This window comes from Cottoperca gobio, chromosome 21 (assembly GCF_900634415.1).
Source record: "Cottoperca gobio chromosome 21, fCotGob3.1, whole genome shotgun sequence".
Taxonomy (NCBI): domain Eukaryota; kingdom Metazoa; phylum Chordata; class Actinopteri; order Perciformes; family Bovichtidae; genus Cottoperca; species Cottoperca gobio.
The window spans coordinates 9954552-9980746 of NC_041375.1; the positions used below are offsets into that span (position 1 = coordinate 9954552).

Below are 26195 nucleotides of genomic sequence, written 5' to 3' on the forward strand. Positions count from 1 at the left end.
TCAGGAAGAAATGTGCTCGGAAAAAACTCTTGAATGATCGTGATCTGAGATCACTTAAACGTTTGGTGAAATCATATCGTAAGAAATCAACAGTAGAACTCACGGCTATGTTTATAGTGAAAGTAAGAGCATGTCCACACGCACAATGCGAAGGGAACTCAACGGATTGGGACTAAACAGCTGTGTAGCCATAAGAAGTGAGGCTAATCTGAAAAAATGGCTTCAATTTGCTAGGGAGCTTAAAGATTGGACTCTGGAGCAAGAAGAAGGTCATGTCTGATGATCCAGATGTACCCTGTTCCAGAGTGACGGGCGCATCAGGGTAAGAAGAGAGGCGGATGAAGTGATGCACCCATCATGCCTCGTGCCTCTCTTCCATCATCAATACAAGATCTTGGTGGAAAATTAATGCAACTCTGGAAGGAAATAAATGTTGTGACATTGCAGAAGCTTATTGAAACGATGCCACGGCGAATGTGTGCCGCACTCAAAGCTAAACGTGGTCCAAGCTCCAAGGTGGACAGGCATGTTAACATTAACAATTCTTTTTATGGCTTACCATTTATTTTTCTTTGTAATATCGTCATCTGAAGCAGCTGCACACTGGGAACATTTGTGAACCCGATGATTCAAGTGACTCAATAAACGATAAATAAACTGAACCATTTAAAAAGGTGTCAGTAATTCTTATGTTTAGGACACAAAAGCTTGTTCTTAATGGTTGTCGAACAAGGTCATCAGCCATGAAAGCCTTACTTCACTAACACCAGCCTTCAGCAATCTATAAGAGTTAGGTATTTGTATGTGCTATAAAAGGATAATTGACAACGAGGTGTCAACATAAAAAAAAACGATTTCACCGATAACATTGTCAGGATTCACCATTTCACATTTTGACATTTTCTGGTGGGGACACATAACTCAACGTACCGCCACTGATTTTACATAGTGTGAAAAGATACGCTCTATTTGTAGATCAATCTAATAAAACTACAACTCAAAAAAGAAACGAAAAAGAAAGACAGTCGACAACAGACAGCAAGCACAATACAATTAAGAGCAAATTATAAAACAATCCAGAGTATAAAAGGAGACTTTTTAACTGTAACTTAAAATGATATAAAGTTCCAGCCACTCTAACACAGTGAGGTAGATGAGTCCAGAGGCTGTATGAATGTTCTTGCCCAGAGACCTCAAATCAAAGCTTCAGACAAAGACAGGTCAGTTAATTTATTTGTAGGATTAGAAGGCAAGCTGCTACGATTGTAAGATGTGTACATCCACAAACACGGTATCAGAGATGCTTACTGAAAACATATTAAATTATTGTATACAATCCTGTCATCGGTGCAGGAATGTCACTCCTATCTCTCTTTCTCTCACTCCTCTCCGCCTGGCTCATCTTGTCAAATATGTTTAGCACCTGAAAAATTATTGCAACCAAGCCAACAGGGCTATGTATGCAGGTACTATACTCTCCCCTGTCAGTTTAAACTTCATGCCATAGCAGCTTTAGACTCCCATTGCACTCTCAACAGAACTGTTCAGTATTATTGGAAACTCTTCACAGAAACCACATCTCAGAAACCTAAAGATACTGCAGGTTCAACGTACTTTGTTTTGAGCTGCAGTAAAAAGTATCTGGGATGAGTTGCTTTTCATAGTGACTATTTGTTTTAAAATATACAATTTACCTTAAAAACTGTGTATTGAATCTTTAACTTTAGTCCTGATACATGGAGGAAATGAGTCAGTTAATATATCCAGCACTCTTTCATCAAACGCTATACAACTGTAATTGTAACTGTCCGGAGTTTTCTCTACTTTGTTTCATTGAAATTAATTTTATGGGCATTATATATAACGCACCAAAAGGTCTGACTCCTAATTTTCTTAAAAACTAATCTAATATTTTCAAAAAGTAATAAATATTAATTAATTATTTTATTTCTTATTTCTTAAATTAAAACAGCCCTTTCATAAACAAAACAAAAAGTACACCAAACTTTGCAGAATACCAGAACACTAAATTACAGTAGGGAAACAAACCTCCAGATGTTGGTGCAACTGTATTGTAACACTTTGTAAGATATCAGATATACTGTACATGTAACAGTATAAAGCAATGACAGACACACAGGACATAGTTTGTTGTGAGCTGTTTGAACAAATGATCATCGCTGTATTTGTTTGTGAAGAGGACTGTTGCTCATCTTCAACAATGCACCCACTACGGTACAAATAGCTTAGTTGAGTGAGTGGAGTTGGAATTCAGATTGTTTTAGCATACATTGAGAGAAGAATTGTGAGCGTGTACCAGTAATAATGTGAAGTGGCATTCATGGTAAGTTATGTTTGCCTTTATGTTTTTTATTTGGCTATTTATATTCATCATTCGCCCTGAGGGACTTAAGATGAGAGGAGAATGGGAGACTGTCAATCTTATTTCAGTTGTGCACTGAAATGTGTTATATACATATATATATATATATATATATATATATATAAATATATACTGTATATATTCTATATACGTATGATAAGGGTTGTTTTGTGTTTGATATTGGACATCTTTTGTGGGTTGTTGTGACTTAGAATAAACCCTGACCTTAAAATACTTGAATTACAAAGAATCTTTTGAGACTGGCAAAGCCTTGAGCTTTTGTCCAGGAGTAAAGCATTCTGCTTTCTTCCAACATGTCAGTGCTGTGAAGACAAAGAGTCCATCGTCTCTACTTGTGTGACAGCTAAGAAGGAGACCTTTAATGTGTCGAGTCTGAATGTGCCGACAGCAATTAATGACCACGCTACAGAATTGATTTGTCAAGTATAACAGAAAAGTAACAAAAGGCATATTCTATCTGGAGAGAAACTTCACCAAGATCAAAAGTGGTCACTGAGAAAAAAAATATAGAAATCATAGCAATCATCTATTTTTCCATCTGTCCACCATTCAAATCATTAAAATGAAACACAGCAGTACTTGTTTACGTTTTAGAACAATTGGCTACTTGGTGGGCTTGATTAGGTGTTATGAGCATGTAGATGGTGCATTGTATTTGAAAATAAAGAATTGACACAATAAGCAGTGTCAAATCCTTGACACAACGATTGCCAGCCTGGCAAACATCTTTTCTCATTAAAGTCAGATTTTACCACGACTATTCATAACAATATTCCAAAATCAAACTAGAAAATGTTTCATGTCTCCAGCCTTATGTATTCATCAAATGATACATGACACAACATTTGTACATTTTAAAATAATTTAGCATTTGCTTTGAGTAGACATGAAAAGGACAATATGTAACGACAGTTTAATAGATTTTCAAATTTGGTTCTGCTCAACTCCACTCAAAATCTACCATTCATTGCAATCAATGGAGACTAATCATCCTGCCATTATTTTCATAATAATAAGTATAAGCTGTGGGATAGTGAATGGTACTGCCTTGCTTAGTGATGATGGTAGTCCGTACCTATAACGCTGCTATACACTTCCATTGTGTGAAAAACAAATTTACAGGATTTTGCATCACTTAACAATTTGGCCCTGACACTGCTGAAACTCACCGTGCTTGAATGGTTAGTCCAATAAGCCAATTAAAGAAGAAACAGTGAACAACTTGTCAACATTCTCTAACAATAAATCCACAGCAGCTAATTTCATAGGCCTTTTTCCTCAAACTCGCCAAAGCCCGCATTCTTAGTTGTCCTGTCAAAACCCATTAGACTCCCCTGTTGGCTAATACATTTGGACCCTCCACTGCCTTCCTGATACACATACACATGATCCATTGTGACAGAATAATAAAACACAGGCAAAAAAGGGTGCAATTAGGTTTATAATCTATGGAGATGAGCAATTAATGCCTGGTAAGAAGCTGTGATTCTGACTTTTAATCAGACCAATGTTTTCTGTGCCCATAAACTCGGTGATGGACCCTCATGAATAATGCATGCTTCGTTAACGCTGATTTTCCTATCACCCAACCTGAGGATATGGCTGAGCACAATGGATCACATTATACCTGATAGTTCATGCATCACATTGCTACTGATAACTTTACGTGTCCGGACCGCGGCACTGATGGCTCTATGGCCTTAATTAATTTTACTGCTACTTCTCTAGTCTAATTAGTGTCGCAGTCTATGGTTAGCACCTTTTGAAAGTGATACAACAATACATGAGCCCATACTAATACTAAGCAACGTAAAAAAAAAAGACAGAGAGATTACAAAAGTCGTCTGTCTGTAGAACACACATGGATTATGGCTGAGAGTTGTACAGCAAATACTGATGGTCATTTTATTAAATTCATTAACTGTAAGCCAAGATGTATATTTAAAGATTGATACCACTTTAATTTGACTTAAATGTTTACACACAGGTGGTGCTTAGCTTAGTTTTTTAGGGTGGTGTTAATCTTCTCATCAAACTCTCAGCAAGAAAGTAAATATGTATTTCCCTAAAGAGTCAAAAACATTGCTTTTAGTAGGTTTTAATTGGAAGAAGGCCAAATTGAACTACCAAGAAAACTCTGGTGTGAGTGAGGGTTTTAATTTTGATGCGACTTCACTTATGATGCAAATGGTTGACTGTACCTTCAGCGCTGACACAGGTCACATTCTGGGCTGTAGTTCCAGGACCACAGGAGCTTTTAGTGGGAATGCATCGTTCTTCTTGTTGGACCTGCCACAGGTAGCAAGTGGGATCATCACAGGGGATAGACTCCACCAAATGAGGGCAGGTTTCCGGAGGACTGCTGGACTCCCACAACACCTCTCTCCTCTTCTGTCTGAAACCTGACGGAGAAGGGAAGCGGAGGGAGGGAACAGGGAAACATTGTCAAAGAAGCAATCGGAATTCCAAGAAACAAGGCAACAGTAATCATGTTATCTCATACAACGTATACAGAACCCCTCTCTGCCAAACAATAGCATACAGACGTATTAAGACGTGGACTTTCCTTGTCATTTTCTCTGTGATCATTTATTTATGTCTTCCATCATTTATGCTACAGTCAGCATCAGCACCTCATAAGAAAAGCTACCATGTCTCACCAATAACCATGCAAATAGAGGTGAATTATTGAAAAAGGAGTGTGAAATGTGAAAAGAAGTCTGTGTCTATTTAACATTTGTTTGCTGGTGCCAGACCAGACCAGACCACCTTTTTAGAATTGCTAGAATTGTTGGTGTGGTTTTGTTATTCATCTGTTAAGTTACTCATATTTTCAAGCAATGAATGTGTTATCTTGTAATGAAGACAGAAGTGCTACATCTACTTATTAGACTCAGTTTTAGCACCACGAGCTGTCCACAGTACACATTGCTTGGTGTGGAGTGAGACCCAGAATCCATTTCCACTTTCTTCACATGGAAAGTAATAATTAAGACACTTTTGGCCTTGATTTGGCCATGTGTTTATGTCTATAGTAGATTCATGAAACTGCTGTAAAGGTTTAGAAATACCCAAAGAGAAAATGTTGGCTTAGTAAATGGTCAGCTTTGACCTAAAAGCTGGTTGTTAGGAATGTGTGACCTTCTTATTCCCATCTCTTTACCCAGTCTGGGAATTCAAAAGGATGATCATCACCTGGTTCTTTATCCAGTAGGATCCTGCCATCGTCATAATTCCCACACACATTAGTGTATATTTAATTGTGTAGCTTATTTTTAAGCTTTGTTAGTATTGTGAGTATTGTCTAGCTGTTAGGTCCATAGTTTTGCACTGATTTTATGATCATTAGCCATATTTTCTTATTACTTGAAATGAATAATTACAAAATCTTCTTCACATCTAACAGGGAAGAAAAGGCAGACAGTGTAACACAGTGTGAACAGTTGATCTATATCTTTTCTATAAAGAAAATATAAATATAATCTGCTCAGATATCATGGGGTTGAGGGACTAATTGAATGAATGAAATAAATGAATAAATGGATCTCCAACTGTATCCCATTCTTTAGGTGAAAATAGAGAAAGGTGGAGGTAAGGGAGATAATGAGGCACAGCTCAGGAAAAAGTCCTTAAAAGAAGCAGGAAAGTGGGAGTGATGGGGGTCAAGTTACATTGGTTGGTAAGCCTTTCACAATGACACCCTTCGCTCCAATTACTGAGTCTCACTGTCTTTTCACTTCTGCTGCCACTGCTTCTCTTACTAAATTGGGAGCTGCCAGCTGAGGTGTACTGGCACCACACTGGCACCTACTGAACATCTCTGTAGTTGTAGAAATGAAATGTCCATCATAGCTTGTTTCTTCGGGGTTGAGAAGGGACATGGAGGGGGGGGTGGAAATTGAAGGTTTAAAAAATAAAATAAAAGATTAATACTTTTGTGTTCTCCCAAGAAAAGTTTGAGTGGAAGTTTTAGAGGAAAAAAGTACTCCCGGTCAAACTCAAGGGTCAAAGCAGCATTACTGTGAATCCTACTGTGTAATACTGATGCCTCTATATGACCTACATAAGTAAACAACTCCAGCGGGGCCTCTGGTAGTTACCAGCCTGCCGCTGACAGACCCTGATTCGGCTTTGATTCTGCCTTTGACCTGCAGTCAGGCAGGAGGTTCAGAGCTCCTCATGGCAGCTGGTCCTCCTCCAGCCAGAGCCAAAAGAGTAATTTTCTCAGAGTGTTAAGTAAATCAAAAATCATGATTGAATAGTGTGCTTGACTTTTGCCGGAAGAGGAAAAGCAGTGATTGCAAAGATTGGAGCCTGAGACATACAGTAAGTAGCAAATATCTGCAGTTTGAACTAATAAGGAAACATTACGAACATTTCAAGGCTTTTTTGTAAATTGAAAAGCAACGTGGGGAGGAAAATGAAGGTAGATTGAGGAATGACGTGAGGTCTACAGCCTAACTCAAACTCTCAGTTACTTTCTGTGCATTTCTGGAAAGCAATAGTTTGAATGAAAGTGTTTACTGGAAGCTACAATCAATTTGTCTAACCATGTGTGAGGAAATATTAGTTAAAAACAGCTTGATGTTAATGGTGCCACAAAAACATCAGTGAAATAAAAGGGAGAACAATGAAAAATCAATGTGGGAGACTTTTGCTAGTTCTTGAAACTTGCACAGTCCTTTGACTGGATTATTGCTGTAAACAGATTAAAGAAAATCCAACAAACATTCCAAATAAGTATTTAATTTTTTTATTAAAATTTAGACACTACAATGGACCAGCTGTGAGCCATTCATACTCAGGAGAAACACACAACCGAGCAGGAGTCGAGCAAGGCAGTAGAATAAAATGTATGAAAAATAATATTCTGTTGCTTTGCTGGAGTTTGGTCTTGTGGTGTTGTCATGGTCCAGAACAGCTCCTGTAAAGTGAACTGGTATGCATCGTATAATTAGCTTCAATATTCATTACCGTTGTCACTAAATTGTTTTTTTTGTTAACTACTACTAAAAAGGCTAGCACTGACTTATCTTATTGAACCTGGGAATAGTCCATGAGACAGCTGGCAACGACAAATCAGGTGCAGCAACTATTTGTATACATTTATATTCCCTCTTCCCAGATTATTTGTTCCTAAAACACATATGTACATACTTATACAATTTTATCTGTGCCAATGCTCTTCTACTTTACCTGTGCAAAACCTCAGTGTGGGCCTTTAATAAATATGAAGAAATAATAGAACTAATTGGATTACTGTTTGCCAGCTTTTAACAATGTACTGTCTGCTTGGTTTACCTTAATACATCTTAGGCGTTGGTAATGCTGCGGCTAGGCATGACAATACCAGTGAGATCTAAAAGGGGGATATAACATGAAGTGAAAAATAAATGACTCTAAATATGGTTTGAATATGCAATTAGCAAATTGTCCAATAACATGATCGACATTTGTCACCAATTACCTAATAGGCCTGTATTGTGATTCATATTCCAGACTCTAAAACATTGATTCTCTCAAAGCTGGATTTTTCATAAAAATGGTGTGGACACATAATGCTTTAATCTACAGTCTTTACCAACTACTGAGCTTTACAAATGTTCTCGTCGATGGAAAATGGTAGGATAAAAATGCCTTTTCGAAGCTGCAGCACCTTACAATGTATATGAACACATGAGCAGCAGCAGCAGCAGCAGCTTTTCTTTTTTGAGGCATGCTCATTTTACCACAGCTCTGACACTTGGCAGAAAGGTGCCACATTATTTCCTTCTACAGGTGGAACTGTCTAGCCCCATGATGCCCACTGTACAAATTACCAAACTGGTGTGAGGCCACAGTTCAGGCTGATCCGAGTTCTCTAAGAGCAAAGGGACTGTGGATCGATTGCAGCATTGCCCAGAGCATTTACTGCTACTCACATCCCAACCACAAAAAACAATTTAGAGCGGTCATGCCCTCATGGATATTAATAATTAAAAGGTTTATTGGTCATAGCAGGTTTACTTCAGGGAAACAAGGCCCATCCAGTGACTTTCAGCACACTTGTTCAGAAATACCCCTCCCTCCAGCTCGGTGACTTCTAGAAGAGGCATTTCTAAAAATCTATCCACTAGCCTCCCGTGTTCCATTCATTTTACCACATAGCTGCAAAATGTGATATGCCAAGATAAACTGAAAATATGTGAAAAGCACATAAAGCTACTGCGAGGCAATTTAAATGTGTAATTTTCCAGGGAGCAAAGCGGCGGCGGCATGAACATCTTGGCTGGTTGGCTGTTCTACCTGAACACTGGGCTCCTGCAGGCCTGTCGGTTATAAACGGATCACAGTTTATTCTGATGTTGTGAAACATAAAGGCTAAGTGTACATTCAATAGGAGCAAAAAGATTCTCTGCAGCACAAGGACCACGGGCGAACGACTTGGATCATAACAATGCCCTACTACTCAATAACTGTTCATTGCTTCGCAGGCAACCGAGCTCACTGCGAGTGATTTTCTATTGGTTTCATAGTCTATCTGCTCTGGGCTGTGGATCTTTATGAATGCCATCAAAAGATGCCGTGCCACAAGAGAGTCCTGTGCGAAACAGCAGATGCTGTGTTTTCCACTCCTTGAAATATATTAATGACACTTTTTGTGAGAGACGCTGGCTCATCCCATAGAGATCCAGTGGGCCAGGGAGTGTGGGCACTGACCTGAACAATCCACACTTCAGTCGCTTCCCAGGGGGCTTTCATGCACATTTACTCATGGCAGAGAGGAGGTCACGCTGCCCTTTTAGCAGAGCACTAACAGCTCCTCCACTAACTGAAACGCACACACTATACTACAGACACAATGCGTAGCCTCTCTCAAGCAGTCAGATATGACACGCATTCACCTGTGAAAAATGACAAGAACATTCAGAGAGCACGAGCGCGCTGAATACTTGAGCACACACACACACACACACACACACACACACACACACACACACACACACACACCCACACAGCATCTTATCTTACACACACACACACACACACACACACACACACACACACACACACACACACACACACACACACATAAATACACAGACGGAAGCATCTTATCTGCTGTAAATCTTTTCACCCATCTGGGACTGAAAGCTGAACTACAGGTGTGCTCTCTCTGTCTTTCGTCTGCTGCGGTTTATACATGTACGGTTGTCTTCCAGAGCACGCTTCCTCTGAGCCAGCCGCTTATCAACAAACAACTCTAACATATACTGCCTCTCTCTCCTGCTCTGACAACCTTGCTCTCTTGCACTTGTCATTCTCTCTCTTAGTCTCCATCAGACACAATACCGCTCTTTCTTCTAGTTCCACTTTTGCCAAAGCACGACACAATCTATTGAATAGACATTAAAAACATGGTGTAATGCAAAATGTATTTAAGAAAAAGTAATGTAAAGTAATAATTGCTGATTGTAAATGTACTACATGGCTACAATAGAGCTCAACAGTTACACCACTGGTCAATCTGTGCAATTATCAGTTTCAATTTTAAATCATCTCAGCTTGTTAGCTTGCTATCCGTGAAATCATTTGGATGGCATGTGTCCATCCCTCTGTCCGTCCATCTGTCAAACACGATTCTGAGAGAACAGCATTCTGCTAATGGAGACAGTTGGAAAGGATGATGCATTTTGGAGGAAGAAATTTGGCATTTAAAGTATTACCCTGATCTACTTTTTGTAGGGTTGTTACAACTTGTTACAGCAGCTAACATGCGGTCCAATTTTCACATGAACTATCTGATTATAAATAGTGCTAGCAGTGGTCTGTAATTATCTTACACTGTGGAAATGGCCCCACACAATGATGCTGTTTTTCTGTAAGTAGGATTACGGAAAAACTAGTGGCCTGGTTTTTATGAAACATCTTGTGTAGGGTATAGCATGGGCCAAGAAAGAATCCATTAAAATGCTGACCGGATCTGAATCACGGGGCACTTTTCTCAACATTTTGAGATATGGCATTAGTGCTGCATTCATGTGCTGTCAGAATAATCAGAAAAATGTATTAACGTCCCTCAAGTCAAAACAACAACTTGGAAAGCCAGCGAAGATTTTGGTACACATTTCATGGCTCACCGGATCCAAATTAATATAGCTCTATAACACATCTTCTTTGAAGTGTCCGTGCTGTTTCCACATTACGAATTATAGCTCATGAACACACTGAAGTCGGAAAAGCGACTTCCCTACTCTGGAAATGGGTATCATCGGAGGAGCACATGAATACAGAATATTCCTGGGCGGAGGTCTGCGCTCTCCGAGTGAAAACAGGAAAACATGTTCAATACATAAAGACATAATGACTACCGTCTAAAATGATATAACACTGTTGGAAAATGTACATGGGGCTCTGCAAATCTTTCAAAAGCCAAAGCTTGTTCACCATCACCTCAATTTAACTCCATCATACCTTTCTTCCCCTGTGGTTCTTTGCAGTTGTCATGTAGGCAGGCTCCCCAGGGTGACCACTGGGAAAGCAGGCAGTGGTGCTGGCACGGGATGGAGCAGTGCTGAACGGCCAGGGGGGGCTCCTCACCAGCGCACATCCTGGCATTCACAGGCCTGGACACTGAACAAACACAAGGAACACAGGCAAGGATGTAGCGGGCTTAAATCAAGCTCAGACACACAGACAGCGGTGGATTTTGTGTGTGTGTGTGTGTGTGTGTGTGTGTGTGTGATTGTTGTCGTGTAATAAGTGTGGAATTGGAATGCAAACAGGATGTGCTAGATGCTGTGAAGGGATTGAAGAATACAAAGAAGCATTACAGTCATCAGATTGAAAAACGTGGATGTAGATTAGTTCTGATTGTGAAGACAGGAGTGTATTTATTGGTGAAGGCTACAGTTTCAAATGGTGTGCAACGGGGTGAAAAGCAGGGTAGATTCAGCAAAGCAAATTGTGGAGTAAAAAAATACAAAGGAAGAAAAAAGAAAGAACAGAAGGAAAATTGCTCTTCTCATCCCATGTCTGGATCAGGAGCATATTAAATAGGGGACAGTGGCCAGCTAAGGGAGTAAACAGGAGCCCAACAGCGAGATATTAAGGCAAGACACGACATTACCAATTCACAGATAAGCATGGCTGGTATCATTTGTAGATCACAGAAAGCTCAGCAACCTGTAATGGGCTCTGACATTAGTCTCTCACACAAAATGAGGGGATTTTTTGCTTTTCCACAACACAGGGATTTATTCAAATCTAATATTTCATTTTGATGCACCTCCGCACATCATTGAGTGGCAAATTTCCATTTATATGAGAGCCCAAAAAGAAATCACTAAATGTCCACCCTGCATTTTGTATTCTTACCAAAAGTAATTTACATGAATTGATCTCCTTTGTAAAAATGTGATGCTTGCTTAACCACATTCATAAAGTGCGTGGTACAGATCTGTCTGATTTGTTCCGTAAATTGCGATTTCTTGTATTTGCCAATTGCATTACTGCAGTGGATATGGGAGCAAATTGTTTTCCACTTTACCAGAGCAAGAAGCCCTACATGTTGCAGGCGTATAGCCACATCTGTTTGCATTAGCTAAAGCTGTGCTGGTCGCATCAAGGTAAACATTACAGTGGAAGTATTGATCTTTGTCCCTGTTCAAAGAGCTGTCCTCATTGATATTCTATTTTTAGCTAACATATTCACAAATACACCTCTGATCTACAGAGGCATTTTTCTGAACAGTTCTGGTGAGTTAAGGGGGCATCACACTGCCAAAACACCTCAGATATGACATTAAGCAACGCTGGACTCATCAAGTGGGTACTATAAGAAAATATGGATAAGGCAAAGTTAATGTGTTATTAAAAATAAATGGTTATGTTTATTAGGTGTGAGTGTGATTTGTAAAAGAGAACCGCATAGTTCAACTTCATTACAACTACCCACTGGGCTTAATTAAAAAGATAAATTAAATATTTGGTATGCATGCTCCTAGTTCTTTTGATTGATTTTATAAGCCTAAAAGTTTAATGTTGTCTAATTGAAATGGTGTAAAAGAGTATCACTTTTCAGCAAAGCCGTTTGAAGTTCATAAACACTCAGTCACACTGGTTCCCTTTGTAATTCTGTCTATTGCTATTGTATTTGCATTCGTATGGACATGTATTTATCAAAAAGTAATTTACTTCATGGAAAACCTGGTTAACCTTTTAGTTTTTATCCAGAGCAAAACAACATAATGAAGGCTTTGACAAGTTAAGCTGATTGGTTCAGAGGCTCCCGGGACATTAAAAAAGATAATAGATTGAAATCAAATCTACCAACAAATTGATAATCACCAATTCATTATTTTACATCCAAAGACAGATATAACATGGGGGTTATGACTTGAAATACATGTATAAATCTTACATTTTATCTGCTGTGTAAACAGCTGTACAATAATATGTCCTAAATAAAATAGCCTGAAACTGGATACATTTTGATTTAAATCAGGAAGTAGTTAAAAAAAACAAAAAACAGATTACAAACATGACTAGACATTGACAATTTATTTTTGGTACATTGGTTTTTTATACTTGGTGCTACAGACATATTTCAGTCTCTACTCAAAAAGTGTTGAGCTTCAATACCCTGTTTTTAGAGTGAATCGCATTAAATAATATAGAAACTGTAAATAGAGTGTGACCGGCTATGAGCCTGCAAGTTTCCACACAGCTCAGGTTAAATGTCACTGAAACACCTGTACAGCTTTACCTCAGTAGTTGTGCTTCCCCGGGAATTTATTGAAAAAGAAGAAGCAGCAGTCTGGCTACACAATTAACAGCTCCACCATGCCAAGCTTAGACTGTTAGCACTGCCTTTAAGACAAAACCACAACATGAGAGGTGGTTCTCTCTAACTAACTACAGTAACTGTCTTCTTAACTTAAATTATCTACATAGGCTAACATCATTATCTTAAGCCACCTGTCTACAACAGCGTGTTAAAACTGCAGGATTCTAACACAATGGATAATAACTTAAGCATAATTCACAGGGGGAGGGATGACCAAATTCTGTTCCACGTTCAAAGTAAATCAATGTATCCGCTGATGTGCCACATTTGATTCAATGTGAAAAATCACTGCCCTGCAAGTTGTCAGTCCTATTTCCAAACCTTATAAAACTATTTGACTTGTTATCTGAAAATACCCATGTTGTCCTCCAAGCCAGGCCAGACACAATTACACAGATACTTGTACAATATAATGCAATCCTCTGTGTTTCAGTCATTGTGTCCACCCCCACATTAGAAGGATTAGGTCAATTATATTTATTGCAACATAAACGGGAGAAGGAGGTAACACTAAAAACACTAAAGTAAATACCAGTTTTAATCTTTGGATGTAATAATGCCTGTTTGTGTACATTACATACATATGGTCTTGCCTACAAGTAATATTAGCCATATATATATATATATATATATATATATATATATATATATATATATATATATATATAAGGAAGGGTATTTTCACAAAGATGCCAAATTGAGATGTGTTTGTTATATCTAAGAAGGAAATTAGGGTTCTGATTAAATAAATATCACTTTTACATTAAAAAGGTAAAATATATATAATTATCTTCCAACAAGCCCTAATTCTGGTGTGATTATTATTCTTAGGAAAAGGATATAAGAACAAGTATCATTAATAATCAATTGTACGTTTCTTAATATAGCACTTTTCAACCTGTGCATGACGAAACCATTCACAGTGCCTATTATTCACCCACGCAAACATCGACTCTGCTGTGCTCATCAGGAGCAATTTCATCTCCATTGTGTTGCTCAATTATATTCTGGTGGAAATATTACTGCCTCACAAGGTCGCTAGCATGTTTATATATATCTTGGCACATGCAGTCACTTCCTGGGGTATCCGCTGGTTCCCCTGGCAACCTCTCATATTTACCGTACAGACATGAGAGGGGTGAATATCCTTTCATCTGAATCTTGAGTAAAGAAACTATTTTTTTTATTTCCCTAACACTATATCTCAATGCATAATTAAATACACACCGAGCGATCAGCATTTAATCCAGTGCAGCTTTACTGTATTGCAGTATAGTGTAAATTAGATTATCTTCATTAAAACTGCTATCAATCTATTTGAATGATGCTTTGTTGTTTGCTGACTTTCAAAATTAAATTAGTGTAAAGATTTCATTTTTAAATAATAATAATATCTGCTGCCGCACCAAAATATCAGTTGTGAAAAATCACTTACCCTTAGATGTAAAATGTCTTACTTTGCATGCAGATTAGTGGATCCCTGAAGTTTTAGCTGCAATATATTGTATGAAAATACAGTCTGAATAAAAGATAAATAAAAAAAATAAAAGATTCTTCTTGTCTACTTGCACTTTGAACATGCTTTAGCGACAGAAACATAGCGTGCTTATGCTTTTTTGGCCTGTATAACACACATTATGCTCTGCTGCTAACTTTCACTTTAATAATTTATGCTCAGAGTTTATATGAAAACACACCACTGAGTTTAGCTGGAATTGATGTATTATGTATCTTTTGAGTCACCATGTGTTTGCTGGAACTCTGGTTCAACTGTGATGAAGGTGTCTTTTCTTACCCTCCTTCCTGTGATGTGGTGCTGAGTCATCAGGGACTTGAACACAGTAGGTCTTCCTGGTCTGGATCCCCCTTCCACACAGAATAGTGATGTTAGCCAGCCGCCGGTCCTGCTGGCTCAGTAAGGGGAGGATGCGACATTCGCCCCAGTCAGTGGCCCTCCACACATACCTGACAAATGTACACAGACAGGCAAACACATTAGCAATGCAAAAAAGCAAACAAAAGTTAAATGGATTCAGTGCTAGAGTCACTGTTTGATGTGTCTTAGGAAGTATACAGGGGTATCATGTTTGTGTACTTTTATAAATACAGTGACAGAAACAAGTGATACATTATTGCATTTAAAAAAGGATACAGTGTCAGCATACACACTGTAGTGGAAGTTGTTTGAGAAAAGTCACAAAAGCAAAAGACAAATAAGCGAGAGCAGTCTCTGCATGATTATTTTGCTTTCAAAACTTCTAAACAAACGTTTGGTTTCAACTATGAAAAATGCAGTGGTGCAGAAAGCAATAATATTGGAGGAGTTTATCAGAACAACAGCCTGTAGTAATCTATCAAATGCTTAATTTCCGTAATGAGTTTTCCCTAATCATGTAAATCCTCCGCTCTCAGGCACTCCATGTAGATTTAGCAAATAAAACAAAATCTACCAGCAGGGAAAAGAATTCTCCATTGATTACTTTGTTTACTGCAAGTAATGTTAGCCAAAGCCTATCTTAACTCAAACGCTCCTAAAACAATGTCCTGTCACGTCCATGGGGTCAGGAACTCCCAACAGTACATTAGGTTATTGTAGGAGTCACAAGGTAATTGAGGTTTTCCTAAAACAATATGCACAAAGTAAATCAATAAAGAAATCATGAATATTTGCAGCTTCTGGGCTTTCTCTCATAATCATTCAGGTGAAAAAGCTCGGAGAAGCAAAATTAAAAAACATTATTTGGTTTTTGAGTTAGACATTTAATGCAACAGGAGATTACCCCTGAACAAAGCCTTTGTTTCTGGGGATAGTGAGCTGAACATTTGACAATATACCAGCAATGTTTAGAAGTACCTCGGGCAGTTTGAAAGTAATTCTCCTATAATGTTGCAAGCTTCCTTTTCCTCAAGGGCAGGACAACGTTTTCCCCCTCCGACTGTGATCTGCGTCATGATCCGTGACCGGAGGCGGTAACCAGGAGACAGATCGGTGGACCGGCAGGTCTTAGAGCAGGGACTCCATGTTGACCAATCAGATGTCTGACAGTCTTTGGACATCACACACGCCTGGAAGGTCAGAGGGGAGTTGTCCCTGGTACAGAGACTGCAGATTGAGAAAGGTAAAGACGTTAAGAAGAAAATATCACAACTGAGAAATATCAAACAAACTTTATTTTATAAAATAACAACTAATTAACACCTTCAAAGTTGCTTTGTAGAGAGTGGGAGAGACCGAAGCATGACATGTTAGGTTGGGATTCAAATAGATTGGTGGACAGATTATATGGAGTAATAATGTAGGAAATAGCATCTTGAAGACTTTACTAATGAATATCTTGATTTTCTGATGAACAAACGACGTTTGCAGCTCCTACTTCTAAGTGACAATATTCAAAGCTATTATATATCATAATAACTCAAGTCTCAGACATACCGTCAACCTTTACAAGAATATAGTACAAAGAGCTGATACACTCAGTAAAGAATATGAAACACGAGCATTAGTCATGTAATTACAATTCCATTGTTTAATTTGGACAATTTAATTAGGTAGGTTATTAGGATGTGAGTACGATGCTCATTTAAGAATTTTACTTTCTAATTAGGCTGTAATTAGAAAAGCAGAATGAGGCAGAACTCAGGTGGGAAATGCATATTCAAAATCCCCAATCCCACTTCTTAACAAATACCATGCTAATCAGGCACTGAACTGTAAATGGTCCCTTCACAATCAAGTCATAAAGCCTGTGAACCTGACTTGTCGGGGATAATAGCGGGCAAATATCAAAGACATAAAAAGATACCCAATTTTAAGCCCTTTCATCTAAACGGCATGGGACAAAGAAAATTCTTAACGTCAAAACTACTATGATGCTTAATTCAATAGATGAGAGTTAAAATCCCTAAAGCTGCTACGGACTAGCTTTTATTAAGCTGTGCACAAATGCAATGCATTGCCAAGTCCCAAATATAAAAGCAATGTCAAACAATAAAAATGCATTATTCCAACAGAATATTATTGATAGGTGGTTTCTGATACCATGACGTCCATGAATGGCAGTCAGCAATTGATTTCAACAGTCATCTAATAGTGTCACTTTACACTAAGTAGATTGTGTAGTGTGTAGTCAATATGAATTACATGCGATGACTTTCTCTCCTTGAAAAGAATGTACAAGATGGATTGTGTTTATTTCTGCATGTGTAGGTATGAATATGTGGGTGTGTGTGTGTGTGTGTGTGTGTGTGTGTGTGTGTGTGTGTGTGTGTGTGTGTGTGTGTGTGTGTGTTTGTGTGTGTGTGTTTGTGTGTGTGTGTGTGTGTTTGCTTTGTGCAGTAAAATCCATTCTTATCCAATCCAAATACCAGAGTTAGCTTAACAGCAGGGACAGGAGGGGAGCAGCACTTGACATTTACCACAATAGTGACTCGACACCACGCTAATATGCTGCTGAAACGCCAGCTCTCACATAATACAGTTATAATTGAATAAATAACCACCATCAATAAAAAACATTTAGTTTCACTAAATACACCAACTAAAACAGTTATTTCCACACAGTAACCTTGCTTTTATTAAATTCTTGGACTTTAAGAAATGCCCTATTATTCAGTTTTTTCATTCTTGCTGTATGAAAGGTGCAGCACCTTGGAGCACTTATGATTGGCTTACCTCAGCATAGCATTCTTGCCGTCACTCCGCGTGCAGCGGACCTGTCGTGTCTGGTATCCCACCTCCAGTTCCCAGGACATGGGGTACTTGTGCACGTGGTGGTGGTGGTGGTGGTGATGGGAGTGGTGGTGCAAAGCCTGCGTGTGCAATGTGACTGTGTTGTTCTCATTGTAACTGGTGCTGAAGTCCACTGTGGTCCTACCACTTAACAGGGCATCCTTGTGCTGGGGCAGTCGGCACTCACTCCAGACCCCTACTTTAAGGCTGTACTGGAACTCGCCCTCCCCAGCAGGGCAGTCAACAAGACTAGAACAAGTCCTGGTCTCAGTCAAGTTGGGGCAGCTTGCACCTCCGTACATTGACATGGCCAGTACATGTCGAGTCCGATGCTGTAGGCCAGCGTCGCATGTTTTGCTGCAACTAGACCAGGAGGTGAAGTCTGAAACTACACAGTTCTGGGGGCAGGGGATGAGGCATGCCTGCTCCACAGGTGGTTTCTGGGAAAAGAACTCACATATTCTCAAGGTGACTGTGGTGCGGTTTGAAGTGCGCACACAGTGGACTTTGCGCCTCTGGATGCCGTGCTGTGCTGTAATGCACTCAGCCGTTCTCAGCTTGAGCTCGTTGGAAAAGAAAGGGACAAGAACACAGCCCCCCCAGTCTGACACCTCCCACTCAAAGAGGTTCTGGTGCCAGTCGCAGACCTTAAAGCAGTGCCGCTGGCTTTCTGGCTTGTCCATGTGTTGGCAGTGGGAATGGTGGGTAGTCCAGCCCTCCATGTGGACACACCATATTGTCCTTGTCTGAACCCCGCCAGAACCACACTCCTCTCCGATACACTGACCCCACTGGCCTGCAACCAAGAAAAGACACATGGAGAGGGAATTTTCATTAAGACCTGGAGTTGTAGAAATAAATTATGATTTAAATTGCAGCAATCTGGCAGTTTGCAATCAAGCACAATTCAAGGCCATTCACTTAACCTCCGTGATTGCTTTATTCATGAACTGACGGAGAAAGGAACAAAAGTAAAAAAGAAAGTAGTCAAACTATGGGCAAACATCAATATAACAAATGCGAGGTTAGATTCTCGGTCACAAAGGACTAGAGTCACTTAGATTCTTGATCCCAAACAGATCAGTATCTTAGGCCACGTACTGTAAGACATGACAAGCTGTGCAACCAAAGTTTCTGTTCGGTCAGGTATTATTGTAAGATATATATATATATTCAGATATAAAACATATATATGTTACTTTGCTGGGGTGGGAAAAGGTTTAAACTCTTTAAATTTGGCTTAAAAGCGCTACCTTTTTTAAAATATTATTTTTAATAATTTCATCTCAATACAGCTACCTCTTCAACAGTGAAAGCAACTTGTTTACAAAGATGAGGCACGGTGCATGGAGGTTTCTTTTTATAGATCGTTGGAACAAAGACTATTCATTTGAAATAACCCAAACCAGCCAAAGACATGTATCACAGTTTGCTGAGCCCACCGAGGATTTGAATTATCTTAATATGCAATTACCATTGCTTTAATTTAAAAATACCGTCAGGACAATGTCTTAAAAGAAATTCCAGCTGTACAATAATTATCTGTCTGCAGAAGAGAAGACACTTATAATGCATCAGTTGAGTAATTATCAGTGTACAAAGCACAAAGAGAAACACACTTTTATTTTTGTATGGTGATAGATTTAGGACAGTCTAACAACATCACAGTTCGAAAAAGTCAACCGGCAAACATGCTGAATTACATTTCATATCTCAGAAATGTTGACGTTTCATTCAGTCGATATACCTGATTAGTTCTCTTTGCAAAGAGAAAAGTGAAAACTGGGTAAGAAGGCGGATCCCTTTGTCTAAACAGCTGCTTTACAAATACATAAATTAAAAGTATTCTGAAATCTAACTCTAATCTCTGCTCTGGTTACATGTGATACAACAGACAGAGATAGTGTGGACACATGTTATGTGAACATTATGATCAGTCATGTTGACATCCGAAGCATAGGAAGCAGCTACGTTAAGCTTTGCCCACAAAAGGTGCAAAATCCTGGTTTCACTCCTCAGGAAAATGTTTAGTTATACATTTCACACACAGTGAAGCTATGAAAGAGAGTGGCAACTTCATTTTCAGTTATTCACCTTCGCATCAGACTGATGTTATGGTTTATTTCTGCAGCGTGAAACCGAACCGCACTTGGCAGTCACTACCTGCTAAGATCAAAGTGTGTGTGACAAAGGCGCAGTGATTTTCCACCTCTGACAAATAGCGGAAGGTAGAAATACTCTGTGGTCAGAGAGGGAACACAATTCCTAAATCCTCTCACTGTGAAAACTTGCGTCAGCCTGAAATTGTAACTTAAAATGTTATATATGGATTCAAGGCTGACCACATCCTCTATTTCTGTATAAAAAAGAAAAAGGGAACTACAAACAACCAAAGCAAGTCTACAGATGGTATGTGAATATGAACGGCTTGAAGCATTCATCAAAACTTTCACCACTATCACGATCTGTACACGCTTTAACTAACCCGATGCCTTTCGGCGGTGACATACTCTGGGCAGGTTGTTGTTCTTTTTTTTTTTTTTTGCATGAACAACCACAATCAACGACTCATGCGGTGGGCGCTGATGGTGCAGGACTACAATTTGGAAATTCGATATTAACAGGACTCAGAGAATGTGTTGGCAGATGCTTTGTCCAGGTTGTAGGTAACCTTTGAAGTGATGTATGTGGTATGTTTCATTAGGAATTGATAGGTTGTGTTTTAAGGGGGGGGAGTGTTACGGCCACGGCCTTATTTATCTGCGGGGGATTACTTTGTGGATGCATGCACAGTTGTGTCCCTATTTAGGTATGCAGATTTGGATGTGTGACCGCCTGCCCGCTTGATTGGCTGCGGCGACACCTCCTCCCTCCTTGATGAAGACCGGCTGTGATTGGTGTGCACCTGTTCCGGCTCTCCAATCCGAGGCGCACGGGAGAGACCGGTGACTACAAATGCCAAGCCAGCTCGACAGTCGGGGCTGCTGGTGTTGTCAGCCAGATGCCTCGTACTTGTGTGGATACTAGATTCTGTGTATCGTATATTGTTGGTAGAAGTTCTGTGTACTGTATCCTAGGTGTTGGAACTAGGTTTATCTTTGGCGTTAATTGATTAGAAGTTTGCAGCGTTTTCTGTTAGACTTTAGGGTGCCCCGGCGCTGTTTTATGTGTTCTTCTGTTATCAAGTTTTCACCCCGAGTTTGTTTTGTTAGTTTGGCTTTGATGCCTTATTTGCTCTTATGTTAAGAGCCCTCCTTGTGTTCTTTGTGGTGTCGTTAAAAGAAATTGTTTGTCAAATTGTCCACCATATTTAATAAATATATCTTATTTTGCCATCAACATCTGGTGTATGTTACTCCCTTTTCCCTCGCCGAGCCGGGGTCGTAACAGATACGATACTCCAAAAAATCTACATTTTGGATACAACATTCACCCTTCTGAAAAGAAAAGAAAGCTGACTGTATTATTTATTCATAAGGGAGTGCAGATAATAATGAATATAGGAAGATTGTCTACAATGTTGACTACATTTTATAGCCATCAGACAGCTCCAACACACACTGCTCAGTTCACTTCCTTCTCCTGTAAAACTTGCAACATAAACTGATGTTCAGTCTCATGAAACTAGTTGTCAGTCTTGTGTAGGCAACCGCCTGCCTCTCTCTGGTTGTCGTAATTTAGGAAGTGGATTTCAGTCATTGATTGTGCCCAGAAGCAACAGTTGAATATTAATGCTCATTTCTTGAAGGCTTGAATCAAGCTCTACCTTCTTGATAGTAATATGTTCTCAAATCTTAACCGGAGCACATTCCATGACACAGTGATCCACGTGATGTTAATATCTGGACAATGTGTAGATTAAGGATATAAGAAAGGGTCATTAAAAAGCAATTTCAGAAAGAAAGCTTAATTATTTGTGTTTCAGAAAATCCAATAAAAAAGATGTGCCCTATTAATTTAGTTGTTGACCTCATCATGCTCATTTTTAAAAGGAGACATGAATCAGAAAAATGAATAAATGAAAAGAGTTTGCTGATGTGATTATCTACGTCAGTCAGGTTCACTCCTCATCCAGTTATTTCTGCCACATGCTATGAACGGGATAATTTGATTAATTTCCTCTAATTGGAATTAAATTGATGTAATAATGAGATCCTACTGCTTCCTAAATTGCTTTTGAATGACAACTCGCTCAAAGTGTTTTCTTTCTTTTCGTGCCAGTGAAATCTGTTGTTAACGCTTTGTTCCCACGACAACACCGCATCGAAGCTGTTGCTTTTTGCTTAAGGGAGCAATATTTCAAACTGCTGAATTGTTTCATAGTTCAGCGAAGCAAATCATTGAGTTTATTCATCCTGGCTTTGCAATGTTAATGGGGGCTTACAGTGTAACTAAAGTCATTATGTTCATATGAACTTTTTGTTTTACACAGTTCAAAGGATAAGAAATCTGAATCATTATTACTTTAATGTACATAGATATTTAATGTCCATTGACCAAATTGTGTTACTAGGTAAGACATGCATGCATCAGTGAAGAGTACATGTCCATCTTTGTCTGTGCGAGACACATTCATGGCTTTCCAGGGTGGCAGACAGGAGAGTTTTCCCCTTTACTGCCACTTTGAATTTAATTCAATGAACAAACTATCAAAACACACACTAACCACGGATGTATTACTGACAAGTGCTCTGTGCAGCTCTACTTCTTTGTCATTTGGATTGAGGGCAAACTGGACGCGACAGTGACTCACTATCGCCTCTCAAGGAACAAGTCGCATTACAAGACAGGAACGGCCGGGCTGGTTGCTCAGCATGCTCATTTCAGTAGATCTCTCAGCAACACAATACATACAAGTCAACTCTGTGACCTCTTCCTATTATGTTTACAATGTTACTTCATTGTTTGAATGTTTTAAAGAAAAATTATGGCATATCTTCCACATTGCACATTTAAGAGATCACATTAAGAGGCCATTTGTGGCTATTCTATAAAGGCTACCTGGAAAATGAACTGCTTATAAAATGAGGCCAAAAAAGATTTGCTGAAAATAGGAACATATGTGCATGACTACACTGGAACAGCAAAACTTGGGGATGAAACAGTTTTATTGCAACAGCCCATTTAACATGTTTCATGTTCATCCATTGAAGTGGAACTACACCAATAAATTTGAACCCCAAACAGCGAAATTGGCCAAATTCTCATTCCACTACAATGTTTGCCGTTGGCTACCCTGCATATTTTCATGTTATTATTTCATGGTTTTTAATACATATTTATGTTGCAGAATGTTGTATTAAACTGAGCTAACATGATTTTGCTTTAGTTTGAATTGATAGTTTGAGTTAGGGCTTGAGATGATATAAACTGTCAGGCTATTTGTTTACAACCTCAAAGACACTTGAAGCGCTTTGAACAGGAGAGACAGGTTGTTTCTGTCAGAAGAGAGGCTACGCAAGATCACTCACAACCGTCAAAACATCTACGTGTATGAAAACATTTTAATTAGACACCTTGGATATCAGTGGATATCAGTAGAATTTCATTTAAAAAAATCCTGCTCCACACTTAAAGAGACATTCTCAATTCAGTCAAAGCTGACAAGACCTAAATAATCTTATATGGGTTGAACCCTCAAGTAGACATGAAAGCCCTGCACAAATATAAGATATGAGCATCAATACACAGCTGAGCCTAAAGACCTTCAGTGTCAACACCAAGCTGAGTGTACAGCTCTTGTGGTCAATGATGGCACTCTTCATGATAACCACCCTTTCATCAGCATGACCACCTTTGCTCAATGTTGCTGTTTTCATGCTGTGCCAGGATATGTGTCCCTGATTTATGGAGGTGTGATTGGGAGCGATTCTGCTGCCAGGGGAGCCAGCTACACAAGCGCTAGTTCATCTCATAAGCTCTGAATAATCACTCTCTCGATCTGTCAGCATCAGCATCTGTCAGCCCCTCAGGAGGAACCAGTCATCCACAGCTCCTTCATTCCTGACGCACTTAGACGCCTTGCTTACACACCCCCCCCCCCCCCCCCCCCCGAGGCTCTGGTACCCCCGGGGCCCCCTACTATATTTACAATTCCATTTACGTCTGGATGTAAGAAAAAAAAGTGGCTGAGCAGACTTCTTCACAATACAGGAGAAGACAGGAATTAAAGTTAGCCTGTGTAGCGTGACAGAACACGTCTTCTCTTTTTCAGCAGGGTTAAGTTGGACAAATGATAGCAAAGCTATACGACAATAAGAAGTAACAAAACAAAAGCATTCTCCATTGTGCCCCGAAACCAGACAGACGGAGACAAAGCAGAAGCAAACAGCAGGGCAGTAAACCTTCACTTAAACAGCAGCGCTCCATCAAGAGAAAACCGCACTCACCACCGTTAAATCTGTTGCCTCTCTGGTCTCCTTAATTACATTTGGTAAAAGCATCACTGAGTCAATTCAGTAAAGTCTTGAAGGATTTCTTGGCGCTGAACTTTCCAACTTCATGCTGCTATTTTGGGGCTGTTAACGTTCAATGTTTACTCGTGCTGCTTGAAACTTTAACACCAGAACAGCTGGATTTTACACGCCCAAAGATGCTTCTGTAAGCCATGCATCCGGCTTTAATGTGGCACAAAAGACACTCAAAGCTCTTCTTAGCATGTATTGATCACATTGATCTGTGCCTCTATCTACTGCACTGTCACAAGCACTTTATCTAGCTTGTATAAGAATCACATCAATTACCACAGAAGAGACTTTAATTACATGTTACTCAATGTGAGATTTGTTTACTCATTTACTCCAGTGACATATACAGAGAGCATATAGTGTTTTTCTCCCTATGCTAAATCTTTTCTGTGCATTTTCCTTTGTGCACAGAGCCGTCACCCATGCCACACTTCCATCAGTTGTAATTTATGAGCAACGAGGTGCATCCTCAATTACAACATGCATGTATGCAGAAATTCATCAGATTATCAACAGGCAGTCAATCCATCTCCAGAAAGCCTGAATCAGCTCATTTGAACCAAATGTTTATGGAGCAGGTTACAAGGAAATTTGTGAAATGTGAGGAAAGAAGTTGAAAATCTTTGCCAGGGGACAATTCACGGGCAAATTAAATGACAAAAAACACTAATCACCTGCGGCTAAATATAAAGTTATGAACAAAGAATGTGTAGCTACTGTGAGAAGTTTGACCTTCCTGCTTGAATATAAATCATATATTTCCATAAATGCTCAATAAGTGAATGCATTATAGTATTTGTGTTTTGGCTTGTCAATGAGATACTTATTGCAGCTAGCATTATCCCGAGGAAAAGAATCAAATTCAGATTTAATATCCCACATTAATGAAATAGGGACCTTGGGGCTGCAATACCATACACATGGCCCCAAAGGACTTGTGTTATAATTTCACATGCAGCCCTACAGCACCAGTAGTAGCCAGACCTACTTGAATGCCTAATCGCTAACTGAATGGCCAGCAGTATAAACAAGACGACGCCAACACATGTTGTACCTATTGAGTGATGTAATCCCAATTTGGGCCACTCAGTAACTAACCAAAAAAACACCGTAATGCAACCCCCTCTCCACACAAAAACTGCCATTCTAAAATGCCAAAGTGCAGAAATGAGACTTGTTTCCTTACAAAACATTTGTATTAATGATATTGGGGACATAATGTGCGATAAATGGCGAAATAAACATACAGACTGATCCAGGGTCTGCAAGCTGATTTCAGGGAGCGAGTCTCACACTCTATAAAAGAATAATGCAGGACTTACAAGCTCCTCTGCTCTGATTTATCTCAAATCCATAATGCGGTAAATCATGAGGAGGATCATTTTAATACCAGCATGACGACTTGTAAGTGAATAATCAATCACCTTTAGTAAGTATTAGCATGATTCCTTCAGAGAGTTATCACTGTATGAGGTAAGGACTGTATTGAAATTGCACAGCAGTCAGATAACATAGTAATGTGGAGAAATGAGGAGGTAATGCCTTTTCTTCTGATAGTTTCGCATTCTGTTTTCTGGGGATTCCTCTTCAGCTCTGGCTAAAACGAAAGACACATACTGTGATTGGCTGCATGATTATGCCAATAAAAACTGTCATTTTGATCCATCTTTATATGCAATTTGAATAATGACATGGTATATATGATGGTTCCTGTGTCACACTGACAGTCACTATGCACAAAAGCACTGATACTGATATTACAAAGCA

The 26195-nt window shown here is 39.3% G+C and overlaps 1 protein-coding gene across 2 annotated transcripts in view; it reads right to left on the reverse strand.

Annotated features, from left to right (window-relative positions):
- Positions 1-26195, reverse strand: part of thsd7ba (thrombospondin, type I, domain containing 7Ba) — a 156590-nt gene that overhangs the window by 67716 nt on the left and 62679 nt on the right. For both annotated transcript variants that reach the window (XM_029459384.1, XM_029459383.1), the window contains exons 4-8: positions 17905-18757; positions 16087-16335; positions 15028-15197; positions 10859-11017; positions 4606-4806 (exon numbers count right to left, since the gene is read on the reverse strand). In XM_029459384.1, coding sequence (XP_029315244.1) covers positions 4606-4806; positions 10859-11017; positions 15028-15197; positions 16087-16335; positions 17905-18757 — 1632 coding nt within the window. The remainder of the gene's footprint in view (positions 1-4605; positions 4807-10858; positions 11018-15027; positions 15198-16086; positions 16336-17904; positions 18758-26195) is intronic.